The 16688-nt window shown below is 37.0% G+C and overlaps 1 protein-coding gene across 1 annotated transcript in view; it reads right to left on the reverse strand.

Annotated features, from left to right (window-relative positions):
* CSMD1 (CUB and Sushi multiple domains 1) overlaps positions 1-16688 on the reverse strand; it is a 2270760-nt gene that overhangs the window by 557960 nt on the left and 1696112 nt on the right. Inside the window, exons 13-16 of the mRNA XM_090033387.1 lie at positions 8066-8248; positions 3974-4300; positions 3381-3575; positions 348-486 (exon numbers count right to left, since the gene is read on the reverse strand). Coding sequence (XP_089889513.1) covers positions 348-486; positions 3381-3575; positions 3974-4300; positions 8066-8248 — 844 coding nt within the window. The remainder of the gene's footprint in view (positions 1-347; positions 487-3380; positions 3576-3973; positions 4301-8065; positions 8249-16688) is intronic.

Raw genomic sequence — 16688 nt, forward strand, 5'->3', positions numbered from 1 at the left:
TTCACTTCAGTATCAGAAGTATCCAACATTCAGAATAAAATCTCTCTTGCTTTAGTGTAATGTTGGTATTTAATGCCTATTTTGCTACCTGTAATTAAATGTAATGTAAACAGAGCTGAAGTTCTGAATTTTTTTTTATTACAATGCAGAGCTAAAAGAATGTGAATGGGGATTCAGTAATGGGATGGAACTGAATGAAAGTCAATGGTTTGTTTCTATTATATTGATTTTTTAAGAATATTTTTCCCTTCCATTCATTAAAAAAAATCAGAACATATTTATACTTAATGTTGTTGTGAATTTGTGTAGCGGTGGGCTTTGTTTTTGGCCTTTATTGTGGTCCTCACCTGTCAAATGTGATCTTAATGGAATGTCCTTGTCTTGCTTCAATCACCCATTCACAATTTAGAGAGTCCTTGTAATAACCTGGCCACCCTGGAGGCAAGATAACTCCATTTGATGCTGTCAGATGTCCACCACATGGTGCTGGAAAATAAAAGCATATGCATATATATATGTAACAGAATACATACATAGGACACATATACCCACTTGAATATACAGACATGAGTATGGTATTACAAATTGATATATCAAACAGAAATACCACCAACTTCACATTAATATATTCAATAACATATTCCATTAACTATTAAGAACATACTTATAATAGGAAAAAGTATATTATCCTTTTTAGTACAGATAATTCCCCTTTTGTCATTTTGTATAAAATGCCCTTGTCCTTTCTCAGAGTCATATTTTGTTACTTCATCTCTTATTATAGCTCACTTAGGATTTGATTCTTCCACTTTCCCTCACACCAAATATTGCATTATTTCATAACCAGTTGACATACTATTTTTATTTTAGTTGCATAAGCACTATAGGTTTTCTGGAACTCTCTCCAGAATTCAAAGAACATGAACCTTGTTCCAAGTAACTTACAGCTTAAGGCCTTGATTCGTCCACTTTGTCTCATAGTGGGCATGCCTACATGTGAATATTAATGCAATGCCATAAACTGTGGCTCAGGTCATGCCAGAGTTTATTGCTGCCATGCGCAGCATTTACAAAGAAGAAAGTGGCACAAAGCACACCAAAGTGATGTATGCCAGGAGAAACATGGAGAAACACTCCCTCTTCTCCACATACTGTGGAACCCCTGCACTGAGGCATCCTGCACCCCAGCCAGCCTCTCCCTGGCTGGCTGGGGCACAGTGTACCTTGAGGGGAGGAGGGACAGCAAGCAGCCCCTAGGCTGGCTGGTCCTCCATATCCATGTGCCACTCCCCAGCTGGCTAGGTCACACGGTGCCTCATTTAGGGGGCTCCCTGCTGGTTAGCCCTGGGGAACCCTGTGCCGCAGCCATTCCCCCCTCTCTTCCCCCCTTTTTCCCTCCGCGCACATGCTTGGACATGCACTTCCATGTGGGGCAAGTTGTGCCACTTGAGGCAAAATAATCCTGCCTGGCACCTCCTGGATCTGCAGCCATTGGTAGCTAGAGCAACTGTGCTGGCCCCAGCAGTACAAAAAATTGTCCTTTTCTGGCCCCAGCAATATAATAACCTGCCCCAGAAAGCAGCTCAGGACTACTTGATCTCAGGAGCTTCTGGAGACTGGCCAATTGTATCTGGGGACACTAACCCTTGTGCCAGGTGGACTGCTCCAGCAGCATTCCCAATCCATTTTTTTAAAAAAAACCCAAATCCATGTTCTCTCCAATTAGAACAAAAGACTCCTCTACATATATATATAGGGGGAGAGAGAGAGAGAGAGAGAGAGGGAGGGGAATGAAGTTGGGCAATGCTTTATTGATATATTTACTATGTTAAAGAAATTTGGAAGCCTACCAGTGTCTCTATCTTAATGATAAGATAGAAAGCCTGACTGCCTCAGGCACAGAAAAGCCTAGCTGTTTTGCCAGCCTTGTGCTGTACTCTTAAGGCTGTAGAGATGCAGGATGCCAAGGAAATTGTGTTCCTCACAAGTGACCAGGCCCTCATATCCCCAAGACCAAAAATCAGAAGACCCAAACCTCCAGGCCCCCACATACTCTGAGACCCAGGCCACTGATAATCCATTGCAAGCTGGTGGAATAGAAATTGATATGCCTGCAACTAACAACAGAGGAAACATACTCTCGGTGTCTTCTCTCAAAGCCTCACTGAAGAATTGTGAGCAGAAGTTCCCCAGGAGGATGCGGTCCCCTGGGCCAGCCAGACAATCACTGCTGACCTTTGACTTGGATGCTTATGGCACTCTCTGCTAGCTAGGGGAGCCTGCAGAACACACTCAAATGTATGCTTAGGGGACCTCTGGCTGCAGGTCACTGACAGATCAGGCTGTTAATGCAGCACTCACTCAGCCCCACAAATATTTTTACAGTGCTTTCCAAGTCTATTTTCCTATGGGGGAAACAAACCATAAAACTTCTTGAGATATGAACATTTGTATATACCTTGTGTTGAACACTGTATGAATTGTGTGTATAGAGTTCAAAAATCATAAAATTTTAGTTGATGAAGAAGCCTTGCTTCAGTAGGCTTTTCTTGCTCTAGGCAACCCATTGCATGATGCAATTAGGACTAGGAAGCTCACAAGATGTTTAAGGCATCTCTTATATCTTATCTTGCTACCAGTATCTCCTAAATATTATGAAAATGCATGTTATAATTATTGTTATTATTATTTGGGTCTTATAAGACCTACATTTTTATAGCCAAAATCTCAAAAATATGACAAATTTGTGAACCTAATCCTTACCTAGTGAAAATCAGTCTAGTTCCACTGACATTGGTGAAGCTATACCAAAGTGCACAAGCTGAGAATCTGGCCTTGAATCTATAAAATCTATTATCTCAGTGAAATAATAGACATATTCATATGTTACATAAAACAGCAACTATCCTCTGTCAGAGGATGCATAACATCTTGAATTTAATGTTTATGGAAGAAGCATAGTATGTTTATTGAATTTACATCTATTGCTTAACTAAAGGTCTAAGGATCTAGCTTATAGTAAACATTGCATGCGTGAATAGCTATGATGCAGCACAATAGGATAACAAGCTATGCTTGATCTAATTAAAAATTATTCAAGCTATTTCTGAAATGTAGTAAACCCCAAATTAAAAGAAAGCAAATAAAAAATGATCAGAAAAGGCCTGATTCTATACTACTTCTTAGGTACGTTAGTGAATTTATTTGCCTTATGGTATTACTGTCTATTCTTATTTTACTAAAAAAAAATTTAAATGAACACAATAGACATGATCAAATAAAAAGGCCAAAAAAATCTAAAATAAAACATGAAAATAAATATAATAAAAATAATTTTATTATGTGAACTAGTATCTTTAAGATAAGGATAATCCCCTTACCTTCACAACGTGGCACAGTAGAGCTCCATATGACATTTCCATCCTGCATAATGCAAGTTATGGATTCAGATCCTTGGGTTTTAACAAAACCATCATCACAATGGAAAGAAACCGAACTTCCCAGGAGGAATCTATCTCCAAAACGCCTTCCATTTATGGGAATACCAGGATCATGGCACTCATTCTGACCAAAAGCTAATGAAAAAAACAATTGCAAAACGCTAAATTACTTGCATGAAAAATCATTTAATTTTGGGAGGAAAAAAGATTCTAGAAACATTAATTATTCCACTAAACTAATAGAAAAAAAATGTGGTTAATATACAATGGTAAATCTTTATACATTCAAGCAGATGTAGTATTTTATATAGCATATATACTTAGCACATTGTCAAACTTTGTAGACTGATTTATCCACAAAATAAAAACAGTGTACATTGAAGCAATATAAACCAGATTTAAAGTAACCTCCACCTTGAACTGAGTGCCTTTGTCTGAACTAAACTATTTAATTTACTTCCACATTATTTTGAACAACAACAACAAATTGTTTAATGTTGCTCTCAGATAAAAATAGTCAGGCACATGCTTACTTGTGTAAGTGATATTAAAGCCTCTTCCAGTGGTAGAGTGATCTGACTGGAATTCAAGTCTTACTATGTGCCCACTGCTTGCCAACTGAGAAGGGACCTCGTTGCCAGAAAAAGTGCCAAGGGGTGGTAAGTCTGAAATTCCATCATCCTTCACTGTAAGATAATCAAACTGAGGCTCCACATCGAAGTCATTGAAAATTAGATGAATCCTACTTCCCGGCTCTGAAATAATCAGCCACACACAATTCATGTTGTTTCCATACTCTTCTGGGTAGTTTGGTGAAAGAATAATTCCAGACGGTGTGGTGAAGTTAAAGAAGCACGAGACTAAAAAAAACCCAAATGGCAATATTAGATTCTCAAAAACATCATATTAAGAAACAATGCAAAATATTTTCTTTTTGCTTTTTATTTCTATGAAAAATTAATGTTTTGAAGGAATGAAGTAAAAACTCGTAACATTTGTAAATGTGGTAATTTCTAAGACGGTTAGAACACTTCCTAATCAGTTTAAACTTAATTATTAATTAATTAATTAATTTACTAACTTGCATTTATTTAGTTAGTTATAATTCCCATGGGTAAAGCTATGTGCTATTATCAGGGCCCACACAATGTTTTTAGAAGAGGTAGAGACTGTTAAGGTAATTTCTGGTACATTAGGGTAAAAAAAATCACACAGTAATGGTACTGTGGTCTGAAGAAAATAGAAACAAAAATGACTTGAGTCTGAATGGATGTCTGATGGTTGGACTGTAAGTTAATTTGTGACATTAAAGCAAGACCTAATGCCTCTGTCAGGTTTACATTTGCTTCACATGGATATGGGGAAGGTTCTGAAAGAAACCTATTTATAAGAAGATTCAGTGTATGAACTGTAGTATAACTGGACACTGATGTTGACGGAGGTTGTAAAAAATAAATGATTCATTCACTCATCCCTTGATTTCAGTTACTAAATGGTGTTTGCTATGAGAATGAGGAATGCCATAATTTCTCCCATACAATGCAAGCTGGAATAAGATACATGTTTTTTTTAAAGCAGAAAGAGAAAAACTAATTTTGCTTTGTCATGAATAACTGAATAGTGGCACCTAAGAAGCTGAAACTGCTCATTTTTCTGCTCCTTGTGGATAGCATGCAGGTTTTATTTTTGCTTTTCCCAGTAAACAGCAGAAATAGTTTTTAATGTATTTATTACATACAATGTATACTCAGTTTCCATCATTTGGTTTTTGTTGTATGTTACAAAATATTCTACATTCAGTAAGAAACAATGCCCAGGGGGCAGTCATTATCTAGTCCTTACACTTTTCAAGCTGACCTAATGTTCTTTTTTATACTGTTTTAGTGTTTTCTTTCTTTTTTTTCCATTCTTTCCAAGATTTTAGTATCTTGTTTTGATATTTTTTTTTCTAAGAATCACTGTGTTTAACCAAGTGCTGAGAAGAAAAATGCTATTGCAATTTTGTGTCTACACATATAGACACACAAGACACGATAAAAAAAGTTCTGATTTAAAACAATTTGTTCACTCTTCTTGCACAACTATCTTTTACAAAAAATATTCTACATGCCAAGTCTATAAACTGAGTATAAAAGTGATGGAATCTGTCACCTAAGCCTGCCTCAAAAAAAATAAGGCTTAGATATATAAAGTTACCTAGCATATCATTGGAAGCAATTAAAATGCTATATGGTGGAATCAAATAAGTTTTTACATTTGATAATTCTAAATGTTCAATTCATTCTACTTGAAAATTGTGACTAGTACTAATTTGAGCATTATTTATAGATGGAAACATTGATCTACATCAATTTTCCTATTTTTAAATGGATGGTTTAGAACTAATTTCATGATTTTGATAATCATGCATTTTTAATAAGAACAATTACAGACTCCCCCCTCCCCCTCACATTTCTGGTACCTTCAGTAATTATATTTAAATTAAATGAATTAGGTAAAGTATTTGCTTCAATGAGAAATCTAATATTTTTAACAAAACAGTTGCATCATCATCGTTATTATTATTTAAAGCACAGTGAAGCTATTTTATCATAGAAAAATAAAAAATGATCCTGTGGGTGCTAGACAAAGGTTATCAAAAGCATAAGCTATTATTTAATCAATTTTGCTGGCTTTGACAGCAGTGCAATTTTTTTCACAAATTTCCAGATATCAGTGCATTGCATTTGAAATGGTTAATGGTTTCTTTTAGTCAATCATTTTGTTCATTCATAAATTTTGAGTTTGGTCATCCTGAAACTATTTACTTGTTTGGGCCGAATTCCCAGAATGTTTTCAACTGAAAGAAAAATAAATTAGGAGAAGGAGCCATACATTCCAAAACCTGTCAAAGAAAGAGCAGTGGCTTTCCTTTTGTCTCTATAGTTTTAACTGTACTGTTCACTGTGGATGTGAGACAGCTTGGATTCCTTATAAAAACCTGAGATTACTTAAATGCATTCCTACCAGAAGGACACACTCATCATATGTACATTACTGTATATGCTATAGCATATATAGGAATGGAAGATTTATATCAAATATTTAAATTTTCATAGGAAATGAAGCTCAAATGTGCTTCAACATTTCAATGAATGCCTTAACCAAAAGGGCTATAGAGTTATTCTGCATCACTATGTCTCTCCCTCTGTCTCAAGTTTTAAGTATCTTGTGTGCAGCAAAATAACATCAACAGGAGAGTCTGAGAGAGCAGCTTATCCTTCTCATAAACATGTTATAGCATGAGTTAGGGTAATTAGCTAGGAAGTAGAATATGTGAAATCAACTCAGGTGAAAAGGAATTAAATCAGTCTTCTACCTCCTGGCTGAGTGATCTAACCTCTAGATTATTGGGTAGAAGGGGTAATGGAGGTACCGGTACCTAGTAAATCTTGCCCTCCATTCCCTTTGTTCTATTAAATGCATCCAAGACCATACATTCATTAAATTTTTGTTTTTAAATTTATTTTCTTTCTGATAAATTGATCAAGTACATCTAAACTTTTTATTTTATGTTTTATTTATATATACATATACGTACATACATACTTACATACTTACACTTACACTCTCTCTCTCTCTCTCTCTCTCTCTCTCTCTCTCTCTCCTCATTCATTTGAACAGCCATAATGATAGTTTCAATGTAGGGAAACAATTCACTGTGAACATGGGCAAAGCTTCTACTAATATTCTGAGTCTGGATTGTGTGCAGAATTTGGAAACACAGATAACGGGACCTAGACTTGTCTATAAAGGTTCTACCAGTTCAAAGATATATATACTGGGATAATTAAAATGATCCTGCCCATCAGTGTGAGTGCAATTGTATCAGTATACCTATGTTCACACCAATATAAATTATTGACATACAGGAAAATAAATAAGCCAGTACAATAACTAAGGATGGGCAGCAGAACAAACAGATCCTTGCTGTTCTTGTAAAGCTGCAAAACAGTTATATATTTATGTTTATCTAAAAGTGCTGAACACAGAAAAAAGATATAGGTTACTTGCCCACTGGAAAATATTTACTATTTTACTTCAGAACTTTAATAAACATGTCATTATTCAAACCTATCCAAATCAGAAGCTTCACTGTAAATATTTTTTACTCGTGAAAAAGAAATAACATCTATGGATCTTAACTCTCCTACTTCACTGCTGGATACCTTTATAATGCTTATATTCTTTATACAACTTTATTAAGTTGTAAAAAAACCACGTTACTGATGTGGATATGCAGAGTACTATATACTGCTAGTTCCATGCTCCAAAGTCCTGTTGACCACTTATATGCTATTACACAGCTCTCGGAGTTTTATTCAATAAACATTTACATTAAAAGTATTAAATGTTTCAATTAAATACAAAATGAGGAAAAAAGAATATTCTAAAATAGCCCTACATGGTGCTCCCTGTAAATTAGCTACTACTAAGTCATCTAAAAGAGTTATTATCACTGAGCAAGTCTTCAAAGTCTTTTGAAATGTTTTCCCGCTGGTTAGTTGCAAGTGCCAAGAGAAGGAACAGTCTGAGGTCAAGAAATTAGCAGACAGAAAAAAAGAAATAAATAAAGCCATTCTTACAAACACAGCTGGGTTTGTTGCCAGACCACTGGTTATTTTGTTGGCATGTAATTGTTCTCTCGCCCACTAGTTCAAAAGCCGCTTGGCATTCAAAGGTAAGAGTGTCTCCATGCAGAAAACTGTTTCCAGTCCTTTTTCCATATGATGGAATTCCTGGGTCTCCACAGCCTCCTTTTTCAATTTCTGAATTTGGAAAAGACAAACAAAATATTTAAGAAAATCATATTTGCATATTATTTATATTTTAGTACCAAAGAAAAACATCCTTCAAAATATTGAATAAGATGCCCAGAAATAACATTTGAAAATAATTGTGGATCATTAGTAATTTTTTCAAAAACACTTACCTAAGTGATTTAGGAAAAGATTCCATTTGATTTCTCAGGTGCCTACCACTAGGCATTGTTACATGTAAGTATTAGCCCTCCTTGCTCTGGAGGACAATTCAATTTGATTAGTTAAGGCAGTCAATGGAGAGATTACAACTTGGGCACCTAAGCATTTTCCATAGAGAACAGCAAGCAGTAAGTGTCTCTGAGTGATAATTCAGAAAGTCTGGAGACATCTAGAGGTGATCAGTAGAAAATGTTAAGTACAGGTATGTGTCTGAAGTCGTGCTTCTTTCTGGAGCTTATGTGCATCACTGATTGTATCCAGGTAGATAGCTCTGTTATCTGTAATTCATAATACCTGTCACTTCCAAGGATAGTCACCTATTGGATTTCTGAAGATCACATGCTAGTGGAGCTGCCCACCTTTGGCCCAATAGACTAATAGTTTTAAACCACTCGGGCAAGATATGTGAGGTCTGGATCCTAAGCCCTCCCCAGCCTGAGAAAATGTGAACCTATTCTGCGACTTCCCAAGAGAGTATCCTAATCACCATCCTGGAGAACAGGCTAAGTGAGGGAATGTTCTGCCCTACCTGATGAAGCTGGTCACTGCACATCTAAGAATAGAAGTCATGGGGCCTAGAGAATAAGCAATGGAGAGTCTGCCTTGTTGTTATGATACCACTGTCAAGGGAAATTTTGAGGTGTCGGTCTCTGGTACCAGGGATATTTCTCTTTTGAACCAATTATTTCCAAATGGTAAACACACAAAACTTTTCTGAGACTAAGCAACAGGGAGCATGTGTCTACAGCCTAGGTACTATAACCTCTCTTGGAAGGACTCAGAACTGGAAAACAAAAAATGAGCACTATCACTGCTACTTTGAGTTGAGCATCAATATTATTTATGAAAATTTAGTGGTTTTGCCTTTTTTTCTTTCTTTTCCTCCTGCCACTCTATACTTTTCCAGGCACCTGGGTTGCCTCCAGTATATTACAATGGAGCTTGGGCAGGAGAAGCACCATGATGCACATGCACTGAAGCTTTCTATCTGAATCACTTCTGAACATGGGCAGAAGCCCTAGAATAGATTCCTAGGGACCCTTGCTTTACAAAATATATATGCCTAATGAATTCAGGCACTTACTGAGCTTTGCGGCTGTTGTCAAATGTATATTTGGAATCAGTCTTTCAAATTTAAGTGCCTAAGCTTCCATTGAACAGATTCTAATTTCACTGACTCCTAAATACTTACATCACTTTTGGAAATGGAACTGAAATGTTTTTGAAATTTCACTCCAGATGGCTGAAACAGATTGCTTTAATTAGAAATACATTCTCTTTGAAGAGTAGCTTGACTCTGCAAAGTAGATATGAAATGTTCTTGAACAGCTAGCCTGTTCAGTGGTCACATTCATGGATCACTAAAGCCAATAGTTTTTCAAACAATTTCAGGAGAGCAGAGCTGTGGCCACTCATATTCAAAATTATGCCTACTCATAATGATTTTTATAAATCCAGTATAGTTGTAAAAGAAAGAGATGGATTGTACCTCATTTTATTCATCATTAAAAGAAATGTTCTCTATATTCTAACCTTTGGGCCAAATTTATATCAGCATACTCCCACTGAAACCTGATATGTCTAAAGATATAATTTATATATAAGGGGATTTCCCTGGTATAACCACAAACAGAAGTTCACCTCTAGTGTTTACTGATTATGCACTACCCAAAAAAGAATAGATTTTCATCTCAAATCCCAAATTCAATTTGTAGATCTGGTTATTATAGCAGTTTAAAAATGTATTAAAAATACTTTCATAAATTCAAGTGCGTACCTTGTAGCTATGTTGGTCTGCAGACATAGGTGGACAAGATTTTTGGGTAAATCTGATATCTTTTATTAGAACAACTCAAATAGTTGAAAATTTCTTCCTTTGCAAGCTTTCTTTTTGTACCCAAGAGCTTGCAAAGAAGAATTTTTCTAAGTATTTGAGTTGGTCTAATAAAAGATATTGAATTTACACAAAGAACCTTGTCTTCATAAATTCAGTACACTTAGCTTTAACCCCTGAACTACAACAAATATGGAACCCAGAAATGACATTTTGTATTAATTTAAATTAAGACACACTTTAAAGAATATTTTATGACGTTGATTCCTATACTATTAAGAAGAAACGTCAACTTCTGGATAATCATAAAAATAATCATAATTTTATTCATAAATATTAATAAAATATATTATGGGGATAAACTATGCGTTTAATATGCCATATGTAATTACCAAATACATTTATAATATTCAGCTTGCAATAAATAAAGAAACCCTGTCTTTTGAAATCTACCTTTAAAACTAATATCACTAGCACGAAATACAAACACTATTTGTCCACAGCCAGGGCCATGAACAGACATTCATTTCTAGTGGTAGCAGTTATGGAAACTTCCATGACTGAAAGTTTTTCTGGGAGAGGCATTATACAGACATTCAGCTTGCAGCCACCCCGCTCTCTTGCTTTTCTCACCTCCAGCACAATCCCATTCCAGGGAAGATATGGATAGCAGTGAATGTCCTACTCCTCCCAGTCCCACAGAGGAGTGGAGTGGCAGGGAAAAGCTCCCAGCACCATATCCAGACCAGGGTCTGGGGAACAGGAAGGGAGCAGTCTCCTCTCCACTCTGTCTCCAGAACTGTAGTGGAGGGAGCAGCAGGGCAAAGCCCCCAAATAGTTCCCCAGACTGGGCAGTACCTATTTAGGGAAAAGGCAGAAAACCTTGCCCAGATCCTTCCCTGCTATCCCAGAGCAGACTGGGAGGGGACTATACAGGCATTCATTTGTGTGAGAGAGTTTCCAGATGTTAACCTGGAAGATCTTTCTCTCACTGAGGGGATATTTCCTGCAGGAGAAACTGAATGAATGCTTATATGCTCCTAGTTTCTGCTTGAAAAATTATGATACTCCAGGTAGAAACCTAACATCTGTATGTGGCCAGAGACACAGTATTAGAGTACAATAAGTAAATGATACATCACATATGTTTATTGACAACTTATGTCCCAGTCCTATGCCAATAAATCCAAAGGACTTTTGAAACTATTTGTAACTGGAGCAAGTTATATATAATTCCTCTGTTAATATACAGGAAGATGTCCTGTTACGAAAGGGTAAAATCTAAGTCTATCTAGGAAGTGAACAGAGGGCAGCAAACATATGAAGTTTGCTTAAGGAGTTCACCGTAATAGGAAGCCAAGGAGCAGGAGGCTGTGTGTGTCTTTACACATGTTTGCACATTCACATGGGGGTTGTTTGATTGTTTACACAAAGGTGTTCAGGGAGCAGAAGAGGCACAAATGGAGGCAGAGTCAGCAGTTGTGACCTGTGTGGGATATGCCACCTTTGTGTTTTTTCCAGAGGTCAAGGCCATTTCATTCCCACCAAATGCAACCTGTTATTTGCCATGGAGGCAAGGATTCAAAGGTTGGATGCATGGCTATTCATTCTCTGTGTTATCAAGGAAAATGAAGATTACTTGTACAGGTAGTATGAGAGGCTGGCACTGAAGAAGCCAAAAGGAGAAGAGGAAAAGTGGCAGGATGTGACTACTAGACAGTGTCCCCAGAATTCAAAAGGAGCTCTTTGAAATTACCAATCCTCTGCAATGAGCACTCTGAGGAGGAGCAACTGAGGGAAAGGCAGAGAAGAGGACATCACCAGGCAAGAACCAGAGGACTCTAAAATCTAGAAAGCAGGAAGTGCGTGGCCTCAAGAATGGGGGCTCTAAAACGAGGAAGAAAAGAGCGGTGGTGGTTGGTGACTCCCCTCTGCAGGAAACAGAAGCACCAATTTGTCCTCGGATGTGTGGACCTGGAAGGTGTGTTGTTTGCCTGGAGCTGAAATTCAAGATATCAGAGAGAGATTATCAGAGCTCATCCACCCCCTCAGAACCACTACCCTTTCCTGCATGTCCATACAGGCACAAACAACCATGCCAGAAACGATACTGAGACGACCAGAGGAGACCTCCAGTTTCTAGGCAGGAGGGTTAAGGAGCTTGAGGTACACAAGTGATATTCTCAACAGTTCTCCCTATGGAAGAGAATGAAAGGAAGGGAATCCCAATCTATTGTAGGAGGAAATGAGAAGCCGAGGTGGTGGTGTTGGTGTGAAGGTTCTGGATTCTTCAACAATGGGCAGATGTGTCTCAGGAAATATGTGCCACTGCTAGTTGTGCCACAGCAAATACATGCACATGGTACATGTGTGTTCATCGGGCCATGCTCTATGATTCTAAGAACAGTAAAAAATAAATGTGGCTGCACAAGGAGTTTCTAGAATTCCTCAAATGCAAAAGGAAAGCATACAGACAATAGAAAAATGGGCAGGCCACTAAGGAAGCACACCAGGAAATTGCAAGAACCTACAGGGACAAAATTGGGAATGCAGAGATAAAGAATAAGCTTCACTTGGTGGGGGAGATTACAGGCAACAAGAAAGACTAAATGCTTCACATTTACTTAGTCCTTGTTGCATAGCGTATTCTAATTACAAAGTATAAACCTTTGTCTCCCAGGCCAAAACTCTGTTGGCAGCAGAATAAGGTATTTAGGGCTAATGTCTTTCCTGATGTTATTTCTGTGTATTTTAAATTTTTATAAAAAATGTAAAATGAAGTCTACAGTTAGGGCTCTTTACCTTTCCTTCATTGCAGGGCAGCCTCAGGGCTATAATAAATTGGAACTGCTATAACACCCAGGAAGAGGTATAGAGCAGTAAAGTCCCTTTGCGTGATATTATGGGGGAGTATTATTACAGAGCATGTTGCATCAGATGTATTGCACCCGGTCATTTCCCCACATCAAAACCTGGGTTAGGCAGCTTTATGTGTTTTTCTTCTGCTTGGGCAATCACATATGGAATAATATTTGGTTTTATTTATTATCAGTGTAAAGAAAATATGTTTCATTTAATTCTTCAGAAGGCTGTTTATGTTATCTTGCACTAGTTACAAACATTATCTAACTGTTGCTGTGTCTCCAGTCAAACACTAAATCAAAGAACTAATTACCAAAGTGACTAACTTTACATTAAGTGAATTCTGCACCTTACCTTAACTTGGCTCAAGCTATGCCCTAATTCACCATTTGCAGGAAGAACTGCAGGAGATAAATGAGAAAAGGAACATATTTTAGCTAATAGATGCTGTTCTGAGGCAGTCTCAGCTACAAGTTCCTTTTCACATAAACTCATACCTAACAGAAAAGCTGCAAAGGGAAGAACATCAAAATAAAAGCTATTCAATGTTGTTTTGTTAACCTACTTAAAGTAGCAATAAAAAACTTCATTCCTTTAGGATTATTCTCTGTACTCATTCAATCCTAGACTTCTTTTGATCTAAGTCATTAGAGCTGTGTGAACTTCATGAAGTTTGCAAATAAGCTCTCCAGCTCAAATTCAAACATCAGCTTCCTCTGGTTACCCAAAATATTAACATAAATCATATTCAATTGTTTCCAGCTTTCATGTAGTGTTTTGCAATAGTCTGGGAAGAGACTTTTCATCTTGGTTGTAATCTAGCAATATTTACCAACTTTGGGGGCATATTCTTTTAATGTGGGAAGAATGACAAGATTAAACTCCCCCACACATTGAGATGAGATGATCATACACTTCTGAATTTAATCAAAGAACTTTTCTGCTGCTGTGTTTTCTTTCAAGGAAAGAATTATGGCAGTTCTGAAGTAATGTTTAACCTATGAATAAGGTAGGATTATGCATAATGTGACTGGTAGGGGACCAGACTTCAATTCAAGTCTTTCTTGAAGAAAAAAATATATTACTTGAATGCTAAATTGAAACAAGTATTAAAATAGTTGCTAGGTGATTTTAAATTATAACTTTTGTAGTTTGAACAGTATTAGCTCTGCTGGCAACGTTCCATTATTTTTTTTTGTTGGTAGACTATTATTAAACATAATTTCTGATTAGCCATGTAGCACCATTATTTTCTTATTCATTTCAGCTGACGTTTTCGTGCCTCACTGTCAACTCACAACATGTTAAAGAATTATACTTTCTGCAGGAAACATTAATTATATCCCATCACGTTTAAAACACCACAACAATAAGTAATAACCTTTAACATTTTAAATAATGCAACTGTGCTATGGAGAATCCAAAATGTGCTTATCTATACTTTCGTGTATATTTTAAACAAGCATGATAGATAAAACACACAATCTATGCCTTATTGTCATGTTCAGCTTAGAAATGATGCTACCAAGATAAATACCCTTACAATTCAGTGGCCTTTTCATACATTCAGCTTGGATACTTAAAGAACCAAATTAATTATTTTCCATATCAACCAGGATTTTTGAGTGTTAGAAAGTGGTACCATTTAAATAAAGGTTAAATTGGAAGATTAGAAACAAATGTTCACACAGAAGATTTACTGATGATCCTCTCTGAACGCAGACTGATTCCTAGATTTTACCAACAAATGGAGCATTTATGTTTATCTAATCTAATCTCCAACCTAAAACAGGTCACCGACATTGACCTACAAACATGATATACCAAATTTACCTGAATCCAAGATGGCCCTGAATTTAAGATGACCCCCCAATAATTTGATTCTATAAATGGAAAAAAAATATAGTTATAATTTTCCAGGTACAGAATCTAATTATCAGAGGGTTGTCTTAAATTAATCTCCTCCAACATGCTACAGCAGGGAAAGCAGTAGCTGGGGAGGGTTAGGTAGCTCCCTTGTCCTCTGCCCCAACCCCCCAGTCTTCCTGCACCCACTTGCACCCACCACCACCAACACCCCACAGCCTCTGGACTTCCCCCACTCATCCTAATCTCTGCCCCCCTGCTGCTCCCTAGAGTCTTTTCTTCTCCCCTGCTTTCTGTCAGACTGTTCAGGTTCTATTCCTTTCCAGGTACATCGGTGCTGCTGATTGACCTTGCACCGGCAGAGTTTTCAAGTCTTCTGTGCAACCCAAGGAAGGAATCCAGCCCAAGTTGGAGCTGAGATGTGCTTGACAGTAAGCGAGGAAGGGGGGCAACAGGAGGTGGGAAGCTTCAGAGAAAAGTGGGTGGGGGAAGGCAGCTGCCTGCTGTACACAAAGCTGAGAGGCTCCCTCCCCCCACTGCTTATTGAGGGGAAAAACCTCAACATAAACGTGAGTAAATAATGTAATTAAAATAATATGGTGAGTTTAGTTTATTTTGCCTTCATTATGAAATGAATGGCCAAACTTACATTTAAGTAAATATTATGCTATCTTTTAATGATTTTAACCATAGAAGTGTACTAGCCATATCATACCACAACATTTTAATAACATTTTTCCATAAACGATAATTGCCCTCTTTCTTATATAGTTCCCTTGATCTTGATGGAAAATAAATACCAACTTTGTCCAGCCATACCATTATTAAGGAAGATTTTGTCTACAATATATCATCTGCATTAAGAGGAGATATTCTTTGACAAGGAACAGAGGACATTTGGGTTCATTAGGTTACTTCCAACTCAGCAATACCAAAAAGCATCATTCCTAGGTGTTCTTTCTTCTGATTAACATAGATATCACCCAAAATCTCCTTGCCTAAAAGACTAGGAACTGGGCATTAGCAAAAATATAGTTTTTTTGCAGGTATAGTTAATAATTTCCAAATTTTTATTTGGGGGGGGGGGGGTTGTTGTTTTTTTTTTTAACATAAATGGTTGGGAATGCACAAGAATCAAAGTGAACAAAGCCAGTTGATACATTTCATTTCCACAGAAAGACAAATTAATTTAAGCAGAATAAAACATTAGGATGAACCAGTGTATGCAATCCTGGCATAAAAATTAAATCTCTTGGACACAGTAACACATTAAACTTTTCTAAGCTGAAAAGAAACTCACTATGTTTTCTCAATATCATGAACTATTAAGGAAGTTTATTTTAGTAAGCCAGAGACATAACAGTCACAAGTTATCCACTCTTCTTACATTCATTCTTATGATGATCAAACATTTTGTGACTGTGCCTCCATTCCCTGCATTTCCATGGTACCTGTCCCTTCTGAATCTGAGCAGCAAAGCATAAAGAAAAACATCTCTGAGACTGCTCTACTTTATAACAGGGACTAACCTGGCAGCCAGGAAGCATCTGGGACAGGATTTAAAAGGTGTTGTAAAAGTCAGTTTTGTGTCTCTTACCTCCACTTTGATGTAGCCAAAAAATACAATAAAAGTGACCACTGTAGTACATTTTATTTATGGATTCT

The sequence above is a fragment of the Crocodylus siamensis genome, chromosome 1 (genome assembly GCF_052110815.1).
Source record: "Crocodylus siamensis isolate JL-2025a chromosome 1, ASM5211081v1, whole genome shotgun sequence".
Classification (NCBI taxonomy): domain Eukaryota; kingdom Metazoa; phylum Chordata; order Crocodylia; family Crocodylidae; genus Crocodylus; species Crocodylus siamensis.